General features: G+C 47.6%; 1 protein-coding gene across 1 annotated transcript in view; it reads right to left on the bottom strand.

The window, feature by feature from the left end:
* Window positions 1-6,793: 6,793 nt before the first annotated feature.
* The window catches only part of NFILZ (NFIL3 like basic leucine zipper), a 28,494-nt gene continuing 18,152 nt past the window's right edge, over window positions 6,794-17,135 (bottom strand). The window contains exons 2-3 of the mRNA XM_057708517.1: window positions 8,007-8,104; window positions 6,794-7,672 (exon numbers count right to left, since the gene is read on the bottom strand). Of these exons, the coding sequence (XP_057564500.1) occupies window positions 6,794-7,657 (864 nt within the window). The 5' untranslated portion in view covers window positions 7,658-7,672; window positions 8,007-8,104. The remainder of the gene's footprint in view (window positions 7,673-8,006; window positions 8,105-17,135) is intronic.

The following is a 17,135-nucleotide window of genomic DNA, read 5'->3' as shown; positions in this document are numbered from 1 at the left end:
AAGAAGAAGAAGAAGAAGAAGAAGAAGAAGAAGAAGAAGAAGAAGAAGAAGAAGAAGAAGGAGGAGGAGGAGGAGGAGGAGGAGGAGGAGGAGGAGGAGGAGGAGGAGGAGGAGGAGGAGGAGGAGGAGGAGAAGGAGAAGAAGAAGGAGAAGGAAGAAAGAAAAAGAAAGAAAGAAAGAAAGAAAGAAAGAAAGAGAAGAAAGAAAGAACGAAGGAAGGAAGGAAGGAAGAGAAAGAAAGAAAAGGAAAGCATTGTAGGCAGAGGGAACAGCAAGGACAGAGATCTGAGGCAGAAAAGGATTTCAAGGAAGATAAAGTCAGCCATAACACCAGCACAGTGATGAAGGGGTGCCATGACCCATTCGCTGCTGGCTGTTTGCTGTTAGGCAACGTGTATAACTGCTCCAAGCCTTAGTTTCCCTGTCTGTTAGTCTGTTAATGAGGATGGTAATAATAATGACAACCTTTTGCAGAAGGATATTTTGAAACAAAATCCAAGGCACAGGGACTGGCTTAGACCAGGCAGCTGGGAAATGAACCCACTTGTCCTGCATGACAGACCTTCACGCAATTGTAGGGCAAGTGTAAACCACTACCTCCTTCTCATTCCCTGGTCTTGCATAGTCCTACTGTTGCAAGCTGGAGCCAATTATCTCCAGCTTATTTCCAACTCTTCTGGTTTACCTGAACCAACTCAACCTCAGCTATTCCTGCTCACTAAATTGCTGACCTCCCCCTGGCCTTGGCACGCCCTGCATCTCTCTGGCATCCCACACAGACATACCTAAGAGAGCACTTTCTCACACTTGTCCAAAATGGGTTTTTTGTGGAGGCCAGTTTTGAAGAAGAAAAGAAAAACATGTGCATTTCCCTTCCATGAATCTGCCTCATGGAGCAGCTTTACCTGCTTCACCCCTCATATCTCAGAAAGGGTCAAAAACAGGGATAGGATGAGCACCTTGGCTCTGAGGGCAGGGGACATGTGGCCGCCTATGGGAAGATGAGTCACAGCAACACTGTGGTCAGTCACCCCCTCTCTCAAGACAATGAGCCAGCTCTCCTGTGCTTGTGTGGTGGCTTTATTTATTTTCACTCAGCCTCACACACCACAGGATGGAGTGGGGTGGGAGGAAGGACAGTTACAGCAGAAATATGCTCAAATATGCTCAGAAACTCCCCGGCACCCCCATCTCACTCAGAGAGGAAGCCAGAGTCCTCACCTCGACCCACAGGCCCTGCGTGACCTGCCCCCCCATCACCTCCCTGTCCCCACCTCCTCCCACTCTCCCCCTTCACCACAGCCTCAGCCACATGAGCTTCCTCTATCCAACTCACCAGGCATGGTCCTCTCTCAGGACCTTGGCACAGACAGTTCTTTTTGCCTAAGGAGGGCTCTTCTCCCAATATATGCATAGCTCACTCAAGTATCTGCTCAAATGTCACCTTCTCAAAAAGGCCCTTCCTGACCTCTCGATTTCAATTTTTATAACTCACCTGACACTACCTCTCCCAAGGCCCCCTATCTCTTTGTTCTCCATGATACTTATCACCAGTGATCCTACTATACATTTTTCTTGTTTGTTTTTTCTTATCTTCCTCCTTCACTAGGCTGTCAGCATCACAGAGGCAGGAACCATATCTTTTTTGTTCATTGCTCTTTCCCCAGTGCCTGGAACATGGTATACAATCAGTAAATATTTTCCAAATGAGTAAAGGAATTTTTTAACGAATGAATGAATCAACAGTTGTTATGACTGAGCCATGAGTTTAGCCCCAATCCCCCTGGTGGCCAAAGCAAACAGGGAAACAAGATTCGTTATATTCTCTATGAGGATTAAACAATCCAATTCCCAAGGAAAGGCACATGCCAAGCCATTTATGAACTTCTCAATTAGTCTTCACAAGAAGTCCCTACAAGATGAGCACATTTAGAATCCCCATTTACATATTACAGCTGGTCCTGCCAAGCTTCCAAACCCATCTGCTAACCGTTAAGCCAGCTTTTCCCAAACTGGTCTGATTGTAAGTATCACCTAGGTGCTAGTAAAACACATTCCAAGGCCTGTCTCCTAGAAAGTTTGAATTCAGGAGGTCTGTAATTAAACAAACACCTCTGGGTGATTCTTTTGATCAAAGAAGTTCAAATAATGGCACTTCATGCTACAAGTTGAGAGAGACACACACACAAAGAGATGGACTAAGCAAAACGCGAAAACATTTATGGGAACATTTAGGAGACTATCTTTATGACCTTGAGGTATGGAAGGATTCTTAAACAAGACAAAAATGTACAAACCATAAAAGAAAAGATGGATACATTTGGCAACATCTGATTTAAAAACTGTAACTCAACAAAACACACCAGAAGTAAAATGAAAAGACAAGTCAGGTGAGAATGCTGTGATGGTCATCGTGACAAAGGATGTATATCTGGAATATATAAAGAGCTCTGAGAAATCAACAAGAAAAAAAGTAAATATCCGAGCAGAACAGCCGATTCATAGAAGAGGAAACCCAAGTGGCCAACAGACTTCGGCAAAGATGTTCAACAGATGGATGCAGGTTAAATTCATTTTGCACTCATCAGATTGGCAAAAATCAAACAGTCCATAAAAACCATGTGTTGGCAGAATCACAAACCTCCCTTACATGCAAGGGAGTGTAGACTGATAATACCTTGGCAATATCAAGGTTGAAGACAAACACCCCCGCAGATTTGCAATTTCTCTCCTGGGTGTACACCAACAGCTAACTATGGCCCACAGGCCAAATCTGTCTACACCTGTTTTGGGAAATAAAGTTTTATTGGAACACAGCTATGCCCACTTATTTATATATTGTCTATGGCTGCTTTCATGCTACAATTTAAAGACAGAGTAGATGCAACAGTGGCCATCCCACAAAGTCAAAAATATTAAATCTGTGGCCCCTCCATACAGGAAGAGTTTGCCAACCCCTACTCTGGATCAATGCTTCTCAAACTTCAATGTGCACGTGGACCTTCTAGGCATCTTATTAAAACACAGGCTCTCATTCAGCAGTTCTAGGAGGGACCTAAGAGTCTGCATTTTAACAAGCTCCCAGGTGATGCTGATGCCACTGGTCCATGGCTCATGACTTGAGTGTCAAGGACCCAGGCAGCACAGGGTTCAGCCAGGATGTGTCTGTGAATCCTTGCAGCCAAGACAGAGAAACATGGCCTCATCAGCATCTTCAACTCATTTTATCTCTGTCCCCAGCAATCACCAGCTTGGCAGGCAGAAACTTTCATTCATTCAACCTCTGTGGCAACCTCAACGTGAGCCAGATGCACCAGAAGCAAGAAGGAAATTTCATTCACTGATAGCCAAAGAAATCTCCCCAGCCTTCAAGGTGGTGTGACAGACATGACCCAAGGGGCCCATGGATGCCCCAGGGTGGAACATGACACTGGATAGTTCTTATAGCCGCAGCTCTCAGGCAGCCACACAGAAGGTTGCCAGCTGCTCATTGGCTCTCAGAGGGCAGAGGACACACCTGTGGTCCCAGAGCCCAGCACAGGAGGAGAGTAATTGACATGTCTTGGATGAACATTCTTGACATTTATGCAAGTTTCCACTTGCAAATTCCTCGGTGTGGAGTACTTTTCCCTCATCCAGTACCTGTTTGACACACAGTAGGAGCTCAAAAAATATTTGCTGAAAAAAATATATGTATTGATGGGGACTTGCCTGGTGGCACAATGATTAAGAACCTGCCTGCCAATCCAGGGGACGCAGGTCCTATCCCAGCTCCCGGAAGACCCCACATGCCGCAGAGCAACTAAGCCTGTGCACCACAACTACTGAGCCTGTGTGCCACAACTACTGAAGCCCACATGCCTAGAGCCCGTGCTCCGCAACAAGAGAAGCCACCGCAATGAGGAGCTCATGCACCACAACAAAGACTAGCTCCTGCTCGCCACAACTAGAGAAAGCCCATGGGCAGCATCAAAGACCCAATGTAGACAATAAAATTAAATAAACAAATAAATTTTTAATGATGTATTTATCTATTCTATACAAGATTATATTTAAAATATATATACATGTATTGATGAATGAAGAAATGATTCATATTCAGTTCCAAGAGCCATCATATACAAACAGCATTGACAAAAAGAATAACAAGAGCCAGGTCATGGTGAAGGGAAATAATTTTGAAGAATGAGAGGACACGTCTTCTGAAGACAGCACTACTCTGGGGCTGGGAGCATGAGTGCTTTCTAAAAAGGAAAAGAAGAGAGAGGAGTTATTTGTTGAACACTTGTGTATGGAGTTCTATGCACACCGTAAATGAGATTTAATCTTCTCAAACTATCTGAGGTAGGTATGGTGGTTTCTACCTTGGAGAAGAGGAACAAGAGGCTCCACCAACCACCTCCAAGTAGAGGGAGGGATGGGGGAGGGGGTCTGAGTGGCCCCTTGTGGTAGGAATAGGGTCAGAGGTAGAAGTTTGCAAGTGGGCTCTGGCTCTAGAGAAGGAGTGGGGATGGGGTTTTGGAGGAAATGAGCTCTCCATCCCTAGAGGAATTCAAGTAGAGACTGGATGACCACTCATCACTAGATTCTTGGAGCCCCTCCTGATGTTGAAATTCTAGAATCTGGTTTAGGCAGATCCTTCTCCGGGCTTTTCCAGCTGGAGGTGGAAGGTTTAAAGGGGCCTGAGTCATCCAAGGGCAGCCAACCCCTTCCCCCCTGAGTCCACGGGGTGTGAGTGAGCTGGGCCCAGACACTTCAGACACACCAGGTGAGTGGAATCACCAAGCGGAAGCACCAAGCTACCCACATCTACCAGCAGCAGGATGCTGTACCCCCACTTCCTCCTTCCCTCTCCTTGACAGCATTGTTTAATATTTCCAGGGCCAGGGCTGCATTAAAGGCCTCTGTGCAGGATCACCCACAACAATGCAGCATCTTTGTGTTGAGAGTTGGCTCCTCTGCACCTGCTGTCTATCCCATCCCAGCTGTGGGCTCAGGCTAAAGAGGGACAGGCCAGAGCTGCCTCCTCCAGGCAGCTTCTTTCCTGCCTCCCCTGGACATTCTTGGGAGATGTAAGTCTCCAAGCCCAGCCCAAAGGTGGGGGAGAAGGCAGGGCACTGGTTGCTCCCCCCCTCCCCCACACCCAGGGGCTGCAGCTGAGCTTGCAGTGCAGGTCTTCCGAAGGGCAGGTGCCCACAAAGCGCCCCATGGCTGATTGCTGCAACTGTGACCAGCAGGATGGAAGGTCTGGATGGGTCCTTGTTCTCTGCTCCCTCTGGAGGGCCAAGAACAGGGTGAGGGACCAGAAACAAGGTGTGAGCAGGCAGAGGAGGGCCAGGCCCTGATGTGCAATGTGTCCTATGTGGCAGCCATGATAAACGTGGACTGCCTGAGAACTAGACCAGCCTCTGAACCTGGTAAGGAGGGTGCACCCAAGACCCAAGACCCGGCTGACCAGGGGCATCCAGTTCTCGGCCATTGCACCAACCCAGAGGCACACCCCACCCCCAGCTCTCCCCACAATTGGAGCTGGGATATTTTTATCAGAATTTTTAAAAATGCCCCGAAATGATTTTTTTAAATTAAAAAAAAAAAAAAGAGGGTCCTGAGTGAGGAACTGAGGAGGGAGGAGGCTTTGGTGAGCTCTGGGGGTTTCAGGGTACCTTTTCTCCTATCCAGCTGGGAGTGTGCATGCTGGGGCTGAGAGGTCTTCAGGGGCACAAGCATCTGGGGAGAGAGAGAAAACTGATACCCCTCCCCCTCCAGATATTGCTAGCCTGTTTCCGTGGCTCAAGGCCCTGACCCAACACACAGAGGAAGCCATCTGAACTGGATAAGTCTGATCCCCAAACTGGGGGGTTAGCAAGCCCCCCAAGGGGACCCTAAGAAATGAGGTGTCAGACATCCTGAGATATCACCTATTCCTTCAGTATGGCCCTCAGGATGTCTATTTCCAGGCCCCCACCATCTCCTCTAGAACAGGAACCCCAAAGCCAGGAAGGTGTCCTCATGCTTGTTGCTAAGCTGAGTTGTAAATAAATGAGTGATAGAATTGATGAATGACCAAATGAGCACATCGATGAGTAAGTAAATGAATAAAAGAATCAACAAATGGATAGACATATGGGTAGATAGATGAATGCGTGAATGGAGAGGTGTGTAGATTCACAGCGAAGTGGTTGCGTGGATGGATCAATAGATTGAAAGAAGAAGGAAGGAAGGGAGGGAGGGAGGGAGGAGGAATGGGTGGGTGAGTTGCTGTGATTAGATGGCTGAGTAGTTGGATGGATGAATAGAGAGATAAAAGGATGGATGGATGGATGGATGGATGGGTGGGAGGGAGGAAGGGAGAATGGGTGGGTGAGTTGATTTGGTTAGATGGCTGAGTGGTTAGATGAATGAATAGACAGAAGGAAGGAAGGAAGGAAGGAAGGAAGGAAGGAAGGAAGGAAGGAAGGAAGGAGGGAAGGAAGGGACAAATGAGTAGATGGATGGGTGGGTGGGAGGATGAATGGGTGAATGGAAGAAGGAAGAAAAAGTGACTGCCCAAAACAAATATTTTAGGCAGGATAGGAGCCATGGTATGATCTAAGGTACCCCAGCCTCTCCTGTTAAAGATCTGGCCTGGACACTACGAAGTGGACCCTACCCCCAGCCCAGGCATCCCCTGCCTGTCACGGGCCTTGCCCCGTCTTGGGAGCTGGGTCAAGGCCAAGCCATTCATACCCCCAGACAAACCAACGATCAGTCCCCACGACACCCTTGCAGGCCTGGCCTTGCCCAGGGGAAGCTTTCAGATGGGGCCTTGGCCACCATCCCAGCCCCGAGGCACCCTGCCTGAGGCTCGGGACTTGATACGCAATTTGTGGGGCAGGGAGGGCTGAGCCAGATCCTCCGGGTCGTTCCCAGGGACCGGGCAGGCCACCCCGGGAGGCAACCCCACGGGATCAACACTGGGTGTCAGCAACACGTCTGAGGACCCCGAGGCCCGGCAACCAGTGGGTATAGGTGACCACAGGCCCCAGCAGGGCCTGAGCTCTGGTCTGGGGCCCCCATGCCTATCCAGGAGGTGACAGCTGAAGAAGGCGGCTGGAAGAACAGCTGGCAAAGCCATGTCCATTCTCTTGGGGGTAGGGGGTGCAGGGTCCTGGAGGGACCTGGGGGAAGTGGCCAGGCCAGTCCACATGTGAGCCATCAGGCAGCCCCAGCATCCTGAAACCCCAGCGTCCAGGGAACACGGTCTCAAGAGGCAGCCATGGGAGCCAGGTAGAGATGGGAGCTGTTCAGCCCTAGGGCGGGAGTCTCCAGTCCAGGGGGACTCCCATAGCAGAGAGGGTAGGGTCCGGGTACCACCCATAGGGGGCAGCAGTCCGAAGCGATGCTTGAGCGCCCGCAGCTCAGCCCTGAGCAGAGCGTTCTCCTCCAGCAACGCGGCCAGCCTGCCCTCGAGGGCCGCGTCATTGAGGCGTCGCTTCTCGCGGGATCTCTTGGCCGCTTCGTTGTTCTTTCTCCGCTTCTCCCAGTAAACCGTGTCCTTCTTCTCTTCTGGCATGAACTCCCTCTGCCGACGCACAGCCGGACCCTGGCCGCGCACTCCCCGCAGGGTTTTGCCGTGACCCTGGGGTACATGTGGCGGCACCAAGAGACCTACATCCATGGCTGCCTGTGGGGCCTGGGGAGGAGAAAAAAGTTCTTGGACTGGAGGTAGGAGGCTGACCTGGATGACTCCTCCCTCAATTTTATCCTGTGTCTCCACCATCCCCAGGGGGAAGGGTGCAGGTGGAGTGGGAATTGGGCTGGAGACCAGGGTGGAGGCAAAAAGGGGTATAGCAGGGAGACTGGGAAGCTGGTGGGATGGTTTAATGTCTGATGGAGAAGTGGGCGAGGCTGCCAGAGAGAAGCTGACTGGCTGGGATAAGGCTTAAAAGCAGACCACCGTTGTCATGGAGAGCTGCTTGGGTACCATATCCTTAGGAGGATGCAAGCTCCTTCCCAGGAGTTCTTACCACTGAGAAGGTCAGCAGACAAGCCAAGGGCTCAGTTCAATCTGAGCTCCAGGGTAAGATTCTTGGAGACCCAGAGAGACATAGGAGGAAAGCTGAACCTAGAAAAAGAGAATGTGTGTCCATGGAGTTAAACTGAGCCAAGGTAGGGTCAGAAGATAAGCCACTACTCATCTGAAAAAAGCCAAGGTTGTACACCAAGATCTCCTCCACCTGTGGCCAGAATTTGCACCTGCGCATCCACCCTACCTATGTATTCATAAGGTCTTCTATTCACCTACCCACTCACTCATCTGTCTACTCCTCTACCCACCTACCTAATCAACTCACATTCCATCCATTCAGCCATTAATCCACCCATCCACCAAGTATTTATCCATCCATCCACTCCTTCAAACACCCATCCATCCCCCATCCAATTGTACAATCCTCTGTCCATCTCCCACCCACTCACTCATCCATCTAACTGCCAATTCACTCACTGATAGCTTCATTTTAAAAATAGTATTGTGCCTACAGGTAAAAGAAAAAATAGACTGGGAATTCCCTGACAGTCCAGTGGTTAGGACTCAGCGCTTTCACCTCTGTGGACCTGGGTTCGCTCCCTGGTCAAGGAACTAAGATCCCACAAGCTGCACAGCATGGCCAAAAAAAGAAAAGAAAGGAAAAAAATAGACAAATTGAATGTCATAACAGTTTTTAAATTCGTGCATCAAAAGACACTATTTACAGAGTAAAAAGGCAACCCACAGAATGGGAGAAGATATTTGCAAATTATATATCTGATATAATATCCAGATTATATAGGGATTAACACCCAGAATATATAGAAAACTCTTAAAACTCAACAGCAATGAAAAATAAACAACCCAATTCAAGAATGAGCAAAGGGGGACTTCCCTGGAGGTGCAGTGGTTAAGAATCCGTCTGCCAATGCAGGGGACACAGGTTTGAGCCCTGGTCCAGGAAAATCCCACATGCTGCGGAGCAGCTAAGTCCATGCGTCACAACTACTGAGCCCACATGCTGCAACTACTGAAGCCCGAGCACCTCAAGCCCATGCCCTGCAACTAGAGAAGCCACCGCAATGAGAAGCCCATGCACCACAATGAAGAGTAGCCCCCACTCACCGCATCTAGAGAATGCCTGTGCACAGCAACAAAGACCCAATGCAGCCAATAAATAAAAATAAGTAATTAATTTAAAAAAAGAATGAGCAAAGGACTTCACTAGACATTTCTCCAAAGAAGCTATATAAATGGCTTAAAAGCATATGAAAAGATGTTCAGTGTCACTAATTATTAGGGAAATGTAAATCAAAACCACAATGAGATACCACCTCACACCTCGTCGGATAGCTACTTCCAAAACAACAGAAAATAGCAAGGGTTGGCCAGGGTGTGAAGAACCTGGAACCTTTATGAACTGTTTGTGGGAATTTTAAAAATGGTGTAGCCATGGTAGAAAACAATATGATGGTTCCTCAAAAAAAATTAAAAATAGAATTACCACGTGATCCAGCAATTCCACTTCTGGATGTATACCCGAAAGAATTGAAAGCAGGGTCTCAAAGAGATATTTGTACACCCATGTTCGCAGAAGCATTATCCACAATAGCCAAAAGGTAGACGCAACCCAAGTGTCCATCAACAGATGAGTGGATAGGTAAAATGTGGTCCATCCATACAGTAAATTATTATTCTGCCTTAAAAAGGAAGGAAATTCTGACACCTGCTACAATGTGGATGAACCTTAAGGACATTATTTCACTGAGCAATGAAATAAGCCAGTGACAAAAGGACAAATACCGTATGATTCCACTTATAAGAGGTCCTTAGGGTAGTGAAGCCATAAAGAAGACAGAAAGTGCGACGGTGGTTGCCAGGGAATGGTGGTTGCCAGGGCTGGAGGAGGGGAATGGGGAGTTAGCGTCTGATGGATACAGAATTTCAGTTTTAGACAACGAGAAGAGTTATGAAGATGGATGGTGGTCATTGTTGCACAATACATGTCAAGTGCATTTATTTAATACCACTGAACTCTATACTTAAAAATGTTTAAGATGGTAAATTTTACATTATGTGTACTTTACTAAGAGTATTTTACGAATAATAATATTGTGCCTTTGCTAAGTGCCAGACATCTTTCCATCCATATATTGATTCTTTGGTCCCTTCACTCATCCACCTTCTATTCTTCCCTTCTCTCATTCATCCAACAAATCTTTCTTATGTGCCCATCAGCCTTCCACAAATCCATTCATTCATCTATATGTCCCCCCATGAGTCCATCCATCCATCCAACCAACAAAAAAGCAATCGACAAGAACTTCCCACATGCAAAGCATTGAAGAACCAGAATGTTAAGAGTAGAAGCAAGGTCATTACATTCCCAGCTCCCAGGGTGGAGCTCAGAAAAGATGCCCAGGGCCCCAGGGATACCCCAAGGATGGGGGACCACCTTCTTTGCCACAGCCCATTTTCCCACATTGGTTTCCCTGAAAACCCTCACGCAAAGGTCTGGTCTCTACCGACCACCTGGGTTCCCTGCACCTAGGACGTCATCACCTTCTGTGATGCTGATGCAAAACAGGTGGAGAGAAAAAAACAGAGCGTGGTGTGAGGGTTCTGCCTGAGAACTCAGAAGGGGCTCCAGGGAAAAGTGGACATTGAAGGCTGGCATCTTTGTTCTGAAAAACCATTGACTAACCTCCACGAGGGCAGGTATGTGTCTTTTTTTGTCTGCCATTGTATCCCGGTGCCTGGCATTGGGCTCATAGATTGTAGTTGGTAAACAAACATTTTTTGAATGGGTGAAGAGACACACAGATGAATGAAAACAGAACCTTGTTCACACATCAAGAAGGTCTGGCCCTCCCGCTGAACTGCCAGTCTAAACCTATGAAACCCACCTCATCGCCCTGTTTGCTTTGGCCACCAGGAAACTTGACACTCGGGGGTTTTTTTGTTTGGTTTTTTTGTGTGTGTTTTTTTTAATTATTATTTATTTATTTTATTGGCTGTGTTGGGTCTTTTTTGCTGTGCGTGGGCTTTCTTTTTCGTTGTGGTGAGTAGGGACTACTCTTCGTTGTGGTGCACGGGCTACTCATTGCCGTGGCTTCTCTTGTTGCGGAGCACGGGCTCTAGGTGCATGGGCTTCAGTAGTTGTGGCTCACGGGCTCTAAAGTGCAGGCTCAATAGTTGTGGTGCATGAGCTTAGTTGCTCTGCGGCATGTGGGATCTTCCTGGAGCAGGGATCGAACCCGTGTCCCCTGCATTGGCAGGCGGATTCTCAACCACTGCGCCACTTAGGAAGCCCGACACTTGGTTTTGAGATGAACTCTAGTAGCTTTCTTGAATCGGGAGTACAGGTCTTCTCCAATATTATTGTTTGAATTTAGTCTTATTTCACGCTAACAGCTCTTGGCTTTAGGGTCTGTGTCTGCGTAAGCTAATGCAGGTCATGTTTGATAAAGGGTAGAGGCATAAACGGTCAAATAACAACACTCCTAGGAATTCAGACCATGATCCTAGGTCCACATTTCCCAAAGTATATTCTCAAGAACCCCAGTGGCAGGACTTCCCTGGTGGCGAAGTGGTTAAAAATCTGCCTGCCAATGTGGGAGACACAGGTTCATCCCTGGTCTGAGAGGATCCCACATGCCGCGGAGCAATTAAGCTCGTGCACCACAACTACTGAGCCTGCACTCTAGAGCCCTCTAGCCACAACTGCTGAGCCCACGAGCCACAACTGCTGAGCCTGCATGCTGCAACTACTGAAGTCCGCTCACCTAGAGCCCTGCTCCGCAACAAGAGAAGCCACTGCACTGAGAAGCCCACGCACCACAATGAAGAGTAGCCCCCACTTGCTGCAACTAGAGAAAGCCCGCACGCAGCGATGAAGACCCAACACAGCCAAGGAAAAAAAAAAAGAACCCCCAAAGAAAGATACAAACACATTTGAGAAATATTGCATTCCTTGTTCCTTATATGAAAATCACTAAGATATGAGAATCATTAAAGGCTCTGAGAAGTCCTGCAAAAAAAAGTTTAACTTGTGTTTGACTTGGAGGTCCTCAAATGTATTTGGCCATGAAATATCAACTTCACAAAACACCTTGAGATGCATATTTATTCATTCACTCATAGAACACTGTGCCAGGTTCTAAGGTGGTTACTGGAACAGCAGAGGAAAATCAAACAGCCTCTCTGCCTTCACAAAGCCTGGAGTTGATGGATGTCAAAGGCGCATCTCAAGGGCCAGCTGGGCTGGAAAGGGAGAACACAGCCTAGGGGTCCTCTAAGGCCAAGCCTCACTGTACGTCTCCCTGCCCAAGTCCCTCCCCTCTGTGGCTTAACCTGAGCCCCTGCTAACCACCACCCCGACATCTCCACAGGAACCCAGAGGGAGATGGGGCAGTAGATAACTCAGCTGCCCGGGTTTATTTAGAGAAGACGCAGCGAGTGCTGGGCTGGGCCTTCCTGTGGTCGTGGAGGAGGAGCTCGTAGAGGACAGGCAAGACAGGGGACACTCCTTGTGAGGCAGCCGGTGGGAGATGAGGAAACCGGAAAAGGGTCTCCCTCAGAGGTGGCCCAGCACAACTCCACCCCAGCCCCAGCAGCCTCTGCTGCCTCCTCAACTGGTGGCAATCAAAGCTCTTCTTGGTTCCCCTGAACAACAGGGAACTTATTCACTAAAGTCAGCAGCTGTGAGGCTGGGTGACCTCTCATGATCAAGAAGGCCTTCCTGACAAACACTGTATGATATCACTTACATGTGGAATCTAAGACACGACACAAGTGGAATCTAAGATATGACACAAATGAACATATCTCCAGAACACAAACAGACTCACAGCCTAGAGAACAGACTTGTGGTTGCCAAGGGAGGGGAGGGAGGGGAGGGAAGAGTTCAGAGTTTGGGACTAGCAGTTGCAAACTATTATATATATATATAGGATGGATAAACAACAAGGACCTACTGTATAGCACAGGGAACTATATTCAATATCCTGTGAGAAATCATAATGGAAAAGAATACAAAAATGAATATATAAATAGATAGATGATGATGATGATGATAGGTAGTTAGATAGAGAGATAATTGTCATTTTGTTGTACAGCAGAAATTAAACAAAACATTGTAAATCAACAATACTTCAAAAAAAATTTAGAAGAAGAAGAAGGAGAAGAAGGAGAAGGGGAAGGAGAAGAAGGAGGAGAACAGGGACTTCCTGGTGGTCCAGTGGCTAAGACTCCACACTCCCAATGCAGGGGGCCCAGGTTTGATCCCTGGTCAAGTAACTAGATCCCACATGCCACAACTAAGAGTTCACATGCCACAACTAAAAGATCCCACGTGCTGCAATTAAAGATCCCACGTGCCACAACTAAGACCCAGTGCAGAAAAATAAATTAATCAATTAATTAGAAGAAGAAGGAGGAGGAGGAGGGGGAGGAGGAAGAGAACAAGATGGTCTTCCTGGAATGGAGCAAAATCCACCTTCACTAGACTTTTCCCTGTTAGAATGCATTCTCTCCATGAGTCCAAGAAAAGCTTCTCCCCTCTCTGGCCCCTAAGATGCTTTGAGGATCTGACAGATTGACGTTCACATCCCTCCATTCCCATTCCAGTCTCTAAGGAAAGCGGTAATGTTTACTGAGCACCTACTATGTGCCAGGCACGTACGATGTCTCACTCTGTACTCATCACCACTCAAAGAGATATGTTCAGACATTATCCTCATTTGCCAGATGAAAACACAGATGAGAGGTCAAGTGATCTGCCTTGGTCGGTCACCTGCCTCTGCGTGCAGCAGACATTGGAGCCCACACGTTAACACATCAGCTAAAGCTTCCTGGCTTTTCCCCACTTCTTCCACTGAGGACATAGCTTTGAGTTAATGTAGCACCTCTGAAGAATAGATGTTGGTGTCCACTGAAGGAAAAGGGGCCCAGAAGCCAAACAGCTAATGGTAGAGCAGGGCTGAGATGAACACCCGGGCTGTTGGGATGATGTACAGGATAGACAGAGAAAAGAGCTTAAGCCAGCTCTAACTGGGCTTAGATTCCCCTTCCCAGCTGAGTGTGTGTGGGAGAGTCCCATCACCCCTCTGAGCTGCCAATGCCTCATCTAAAATGAGGGTAATAGCAGTACCTACTTCACCGGTTCTGCAAAGAATGAGGTCATATGTGTTAAGAGCCGGTACACAATAATAGTACAAAGTGAGCCACATGGCTACTTTTTATTTGGCAGTGGTGGTGGTGTTAGAATCCTCTCCCACTAGGCTTCTCTTGCCAGACCCCAGTGGTTATCTGTGTTTTAAATACCCATTAGCAGCGTCCCTGGTTGTGCAGTAGTTAGGAATCTGCCTGCCAATGCAGAGGACATGGGTTCGAGCCCTGGTCTAGGAAGATCCCACATGCCACAGAGCAACTAAGCCCAGGCGCCACAACTACTGAGCCCACGTGCTGCAACTACTGAAGCCTGAGCACCTAGAGCCCATGCTCTGCAACAAGAGAAGCCACGGCAATGAGAAGCCCGCACACCGCAACGAAGAGTAGCCCCTGCTTGCTAAAACTCGAGAGAGCCTGCACGCAGCAACAAAGACCCAACATAGCCATAAATAAATAAATAAATAAATAAATAACCCATAGAACCCTCAGAGACCACCCAACACAACATTATCAGTTTACAGATGATGAGATTGAACTTCCATTCAAGATGGTGAACCAAGTACACTCCCCCCATTCCACCCCCAAACACTTGGAAATGACAAGGAAGTGTCAACTTGAACCAGAGACCAAAGCAGAGGCGCCCGTTGACAGGGATGCCCCAACCCATGGAAATGTAGGGCCTCCTAATATATAACTTCAAGGACACACATTCTCAGAAGACAGAGGACAGGTGAAAATATCCTATCACAATCACTTCATGAAGTTGCCACAAACTCCCCAACTGGAAAAATTTACATCTGCAGAAATAGCGATAAACAGTGCACTCTTCAAAGAGTTTTACAATGAATAGATTAAATGATTCAAAAAGATAAAGGAGGTACTTCCCTGGTGGTGCAGTGGTTAAGAATCCGCCTGCCAATGCAGGGGACACGGGTTCGATCCCTGGTCTGGGAAGATCCCACATGCCGTGGAGCAACTAAGCCCGTGTGCCACAACTACTAAGCCAGCGCTCTAGAGCCCACGAGCCACAATTACTGAGCCCACGTGCCACAACTACTGAAGCCCATGCACTTAGAGCCCGTGCTCTGAAACAAGAGAAACCACTGCAGTGAGAAGCCCTCATACTGCAACGAAGAGTAGCCCCTGCTCTCTGCAACTAGAGAAAGCCTGTGCACAGCAACAAAGACCCAACACAGCCAAAAGAGATAAAATAAAATAAACACTTTAAAAAAAAAAAAGATAAAGGAGGGGATAGTAGCCACAAAACAAGAACAGGAGGTTATGAAACAAAAACAGGTAGATATTATAAAAGAGCTGATTGCTCAGATATGAGAAGTATATTTACTAAGAAAAAAATCAAGAGATGGGTTGACTAGTAGAAGTGGAAACTGAGATCCAGGTCTGGGAACAGACTTACCAAGGTCACATGGAATTTTAGGGTGGAGGTGGAACTAGTACTCCAAACTCAGTTTTTAAAAGCCCAGAACTGAAGTCTAGCTTAGGACCTGAGCCTTGAGGCCATTTGTGGCTCTCCAAGGGTGTTCTGTGGCTTCCCCCTCTTTCTTTTCTGTTTTTCTTTCCTTTCCCTGTATTATAAGGTTGCTACTGAGCTGGACTCTAAAACTCCTCCCTAATGAGAAATAGGGTTTCCATCCCCTGACTGGGCAGGGTGGGACAAGGGGTATGGAGAAATGCGCACCCTCTCCTCCCAAATTAGGATTTCATTAAACAGAATCTTAATGTCAGAGAGGAACTGACTGAATGAAACTAACAGGATTAGCCAATATTGTCCATGGGATGCCGGTCTCTGAGCCTCAGATTCCTCACTGGTAAAATGGGTTCGAGGGTCCCCGTCACAGGCAGATGTTTTGAGAATTAAATAGTAAGTTGTGTGTACAAGTCACCTCACGTATCCAGGTGGTCTCACACAGAACACTTTCCTGGGGCTTAGCAAGCCCATTCTTCGAGCCCAAAGATACCCCAGATGAAGACAAACGACAGTCACTCGGGATCTTAGCCACCAACACTGGAGAGAGAAATTTAAAACTTTGAAAGGGAAAAAAAAAGGTGAGAAAAAAAGATGAATCAAAGAAGAAAGGGTAAGCTGCCTCACAAATTCCCCACCCGTGTGGAAGCCCACAAGCTTTCCCCTTGCTCTGTGCTAAGTGAGGAACTAAAAATGACCACAAACTTTCCCGTGGGTGTAAGACTTCTTAACACTAAAAGATAAGAGGTGGCATTCGTGTGGGTCATGCACATCTGGAAAAATTGTTTGCCCTCATCCTTTATAAGAGAAATGCTCACTTGTTTTTATCTACACAATGAGATACTGGTTTTTTTCCAGCTGAAATTGGCAAAGATTTAAAAAATGATAAAACGCAATACTAGCAAGGATGCGGTGAGATGGGCATTTCTAGATCTAGAAGGTGGAGGTGTAAATTGCTTCCTGGCAAAACAGACAAAATATGAAACAAAGTTGGACTCACACCCTGTTTGAGGAGTAAAGGGTGTCCCATTCTTCCCACCTGGATCACTGCTTCCACCATCTGACCTCGGCAGCCCCAATATCCTTCCTCAAATGCACCATTTGAGCCACTTAGAACCTCCACGTTCTCTCACCTCCACATGCTGTTCCTTCTGCCTGAAACATTCTTCTTCTTCCCTCACCAGTTACCCAGCCAAATCTTATTCATCCTTCAGAATTTACCCTGGATGTTACCTGCTACAGGAAGCCGCTAGACTGACCCCTCTTCGCTAGGCCAAGAGCCTCTTCTGGACTTTCTGTGCCCAGGGGTTTTCACCATCACCACCACAGTGATCACTCTGGGTCTGCCTCCCCATGTCCGCAGGTCTCCAGAATAGGTGGTCAGTAAATACAGGAGGAGTGAAATACTTGGAGAAAGGGTGTGCTCTGTGTGGTCCCAGAAGGTGGAGCAAGGACCACGGTGTCGGGGGG

Source organism: Hippopotamus amphibius, chromosome 15 (assembly GCF_030028045.1).
Source record: "Hippopotamus amphibius kiboko isolate mHipAmp2 chromosome 15, mHipAmp2.hap2, whole genome shotgun sequence".
In the NCBI taxonomy this organism is placed as follows: Eukaryota; Metazoa; Chordata; class Mammalia; order Artiodactyla; family Hippopotamidae; genus Hippopotamus; species Hippopotamus amphibius.
This window is presented reverse-complemented; position numbering and strand designations above follow the sequence as displayed.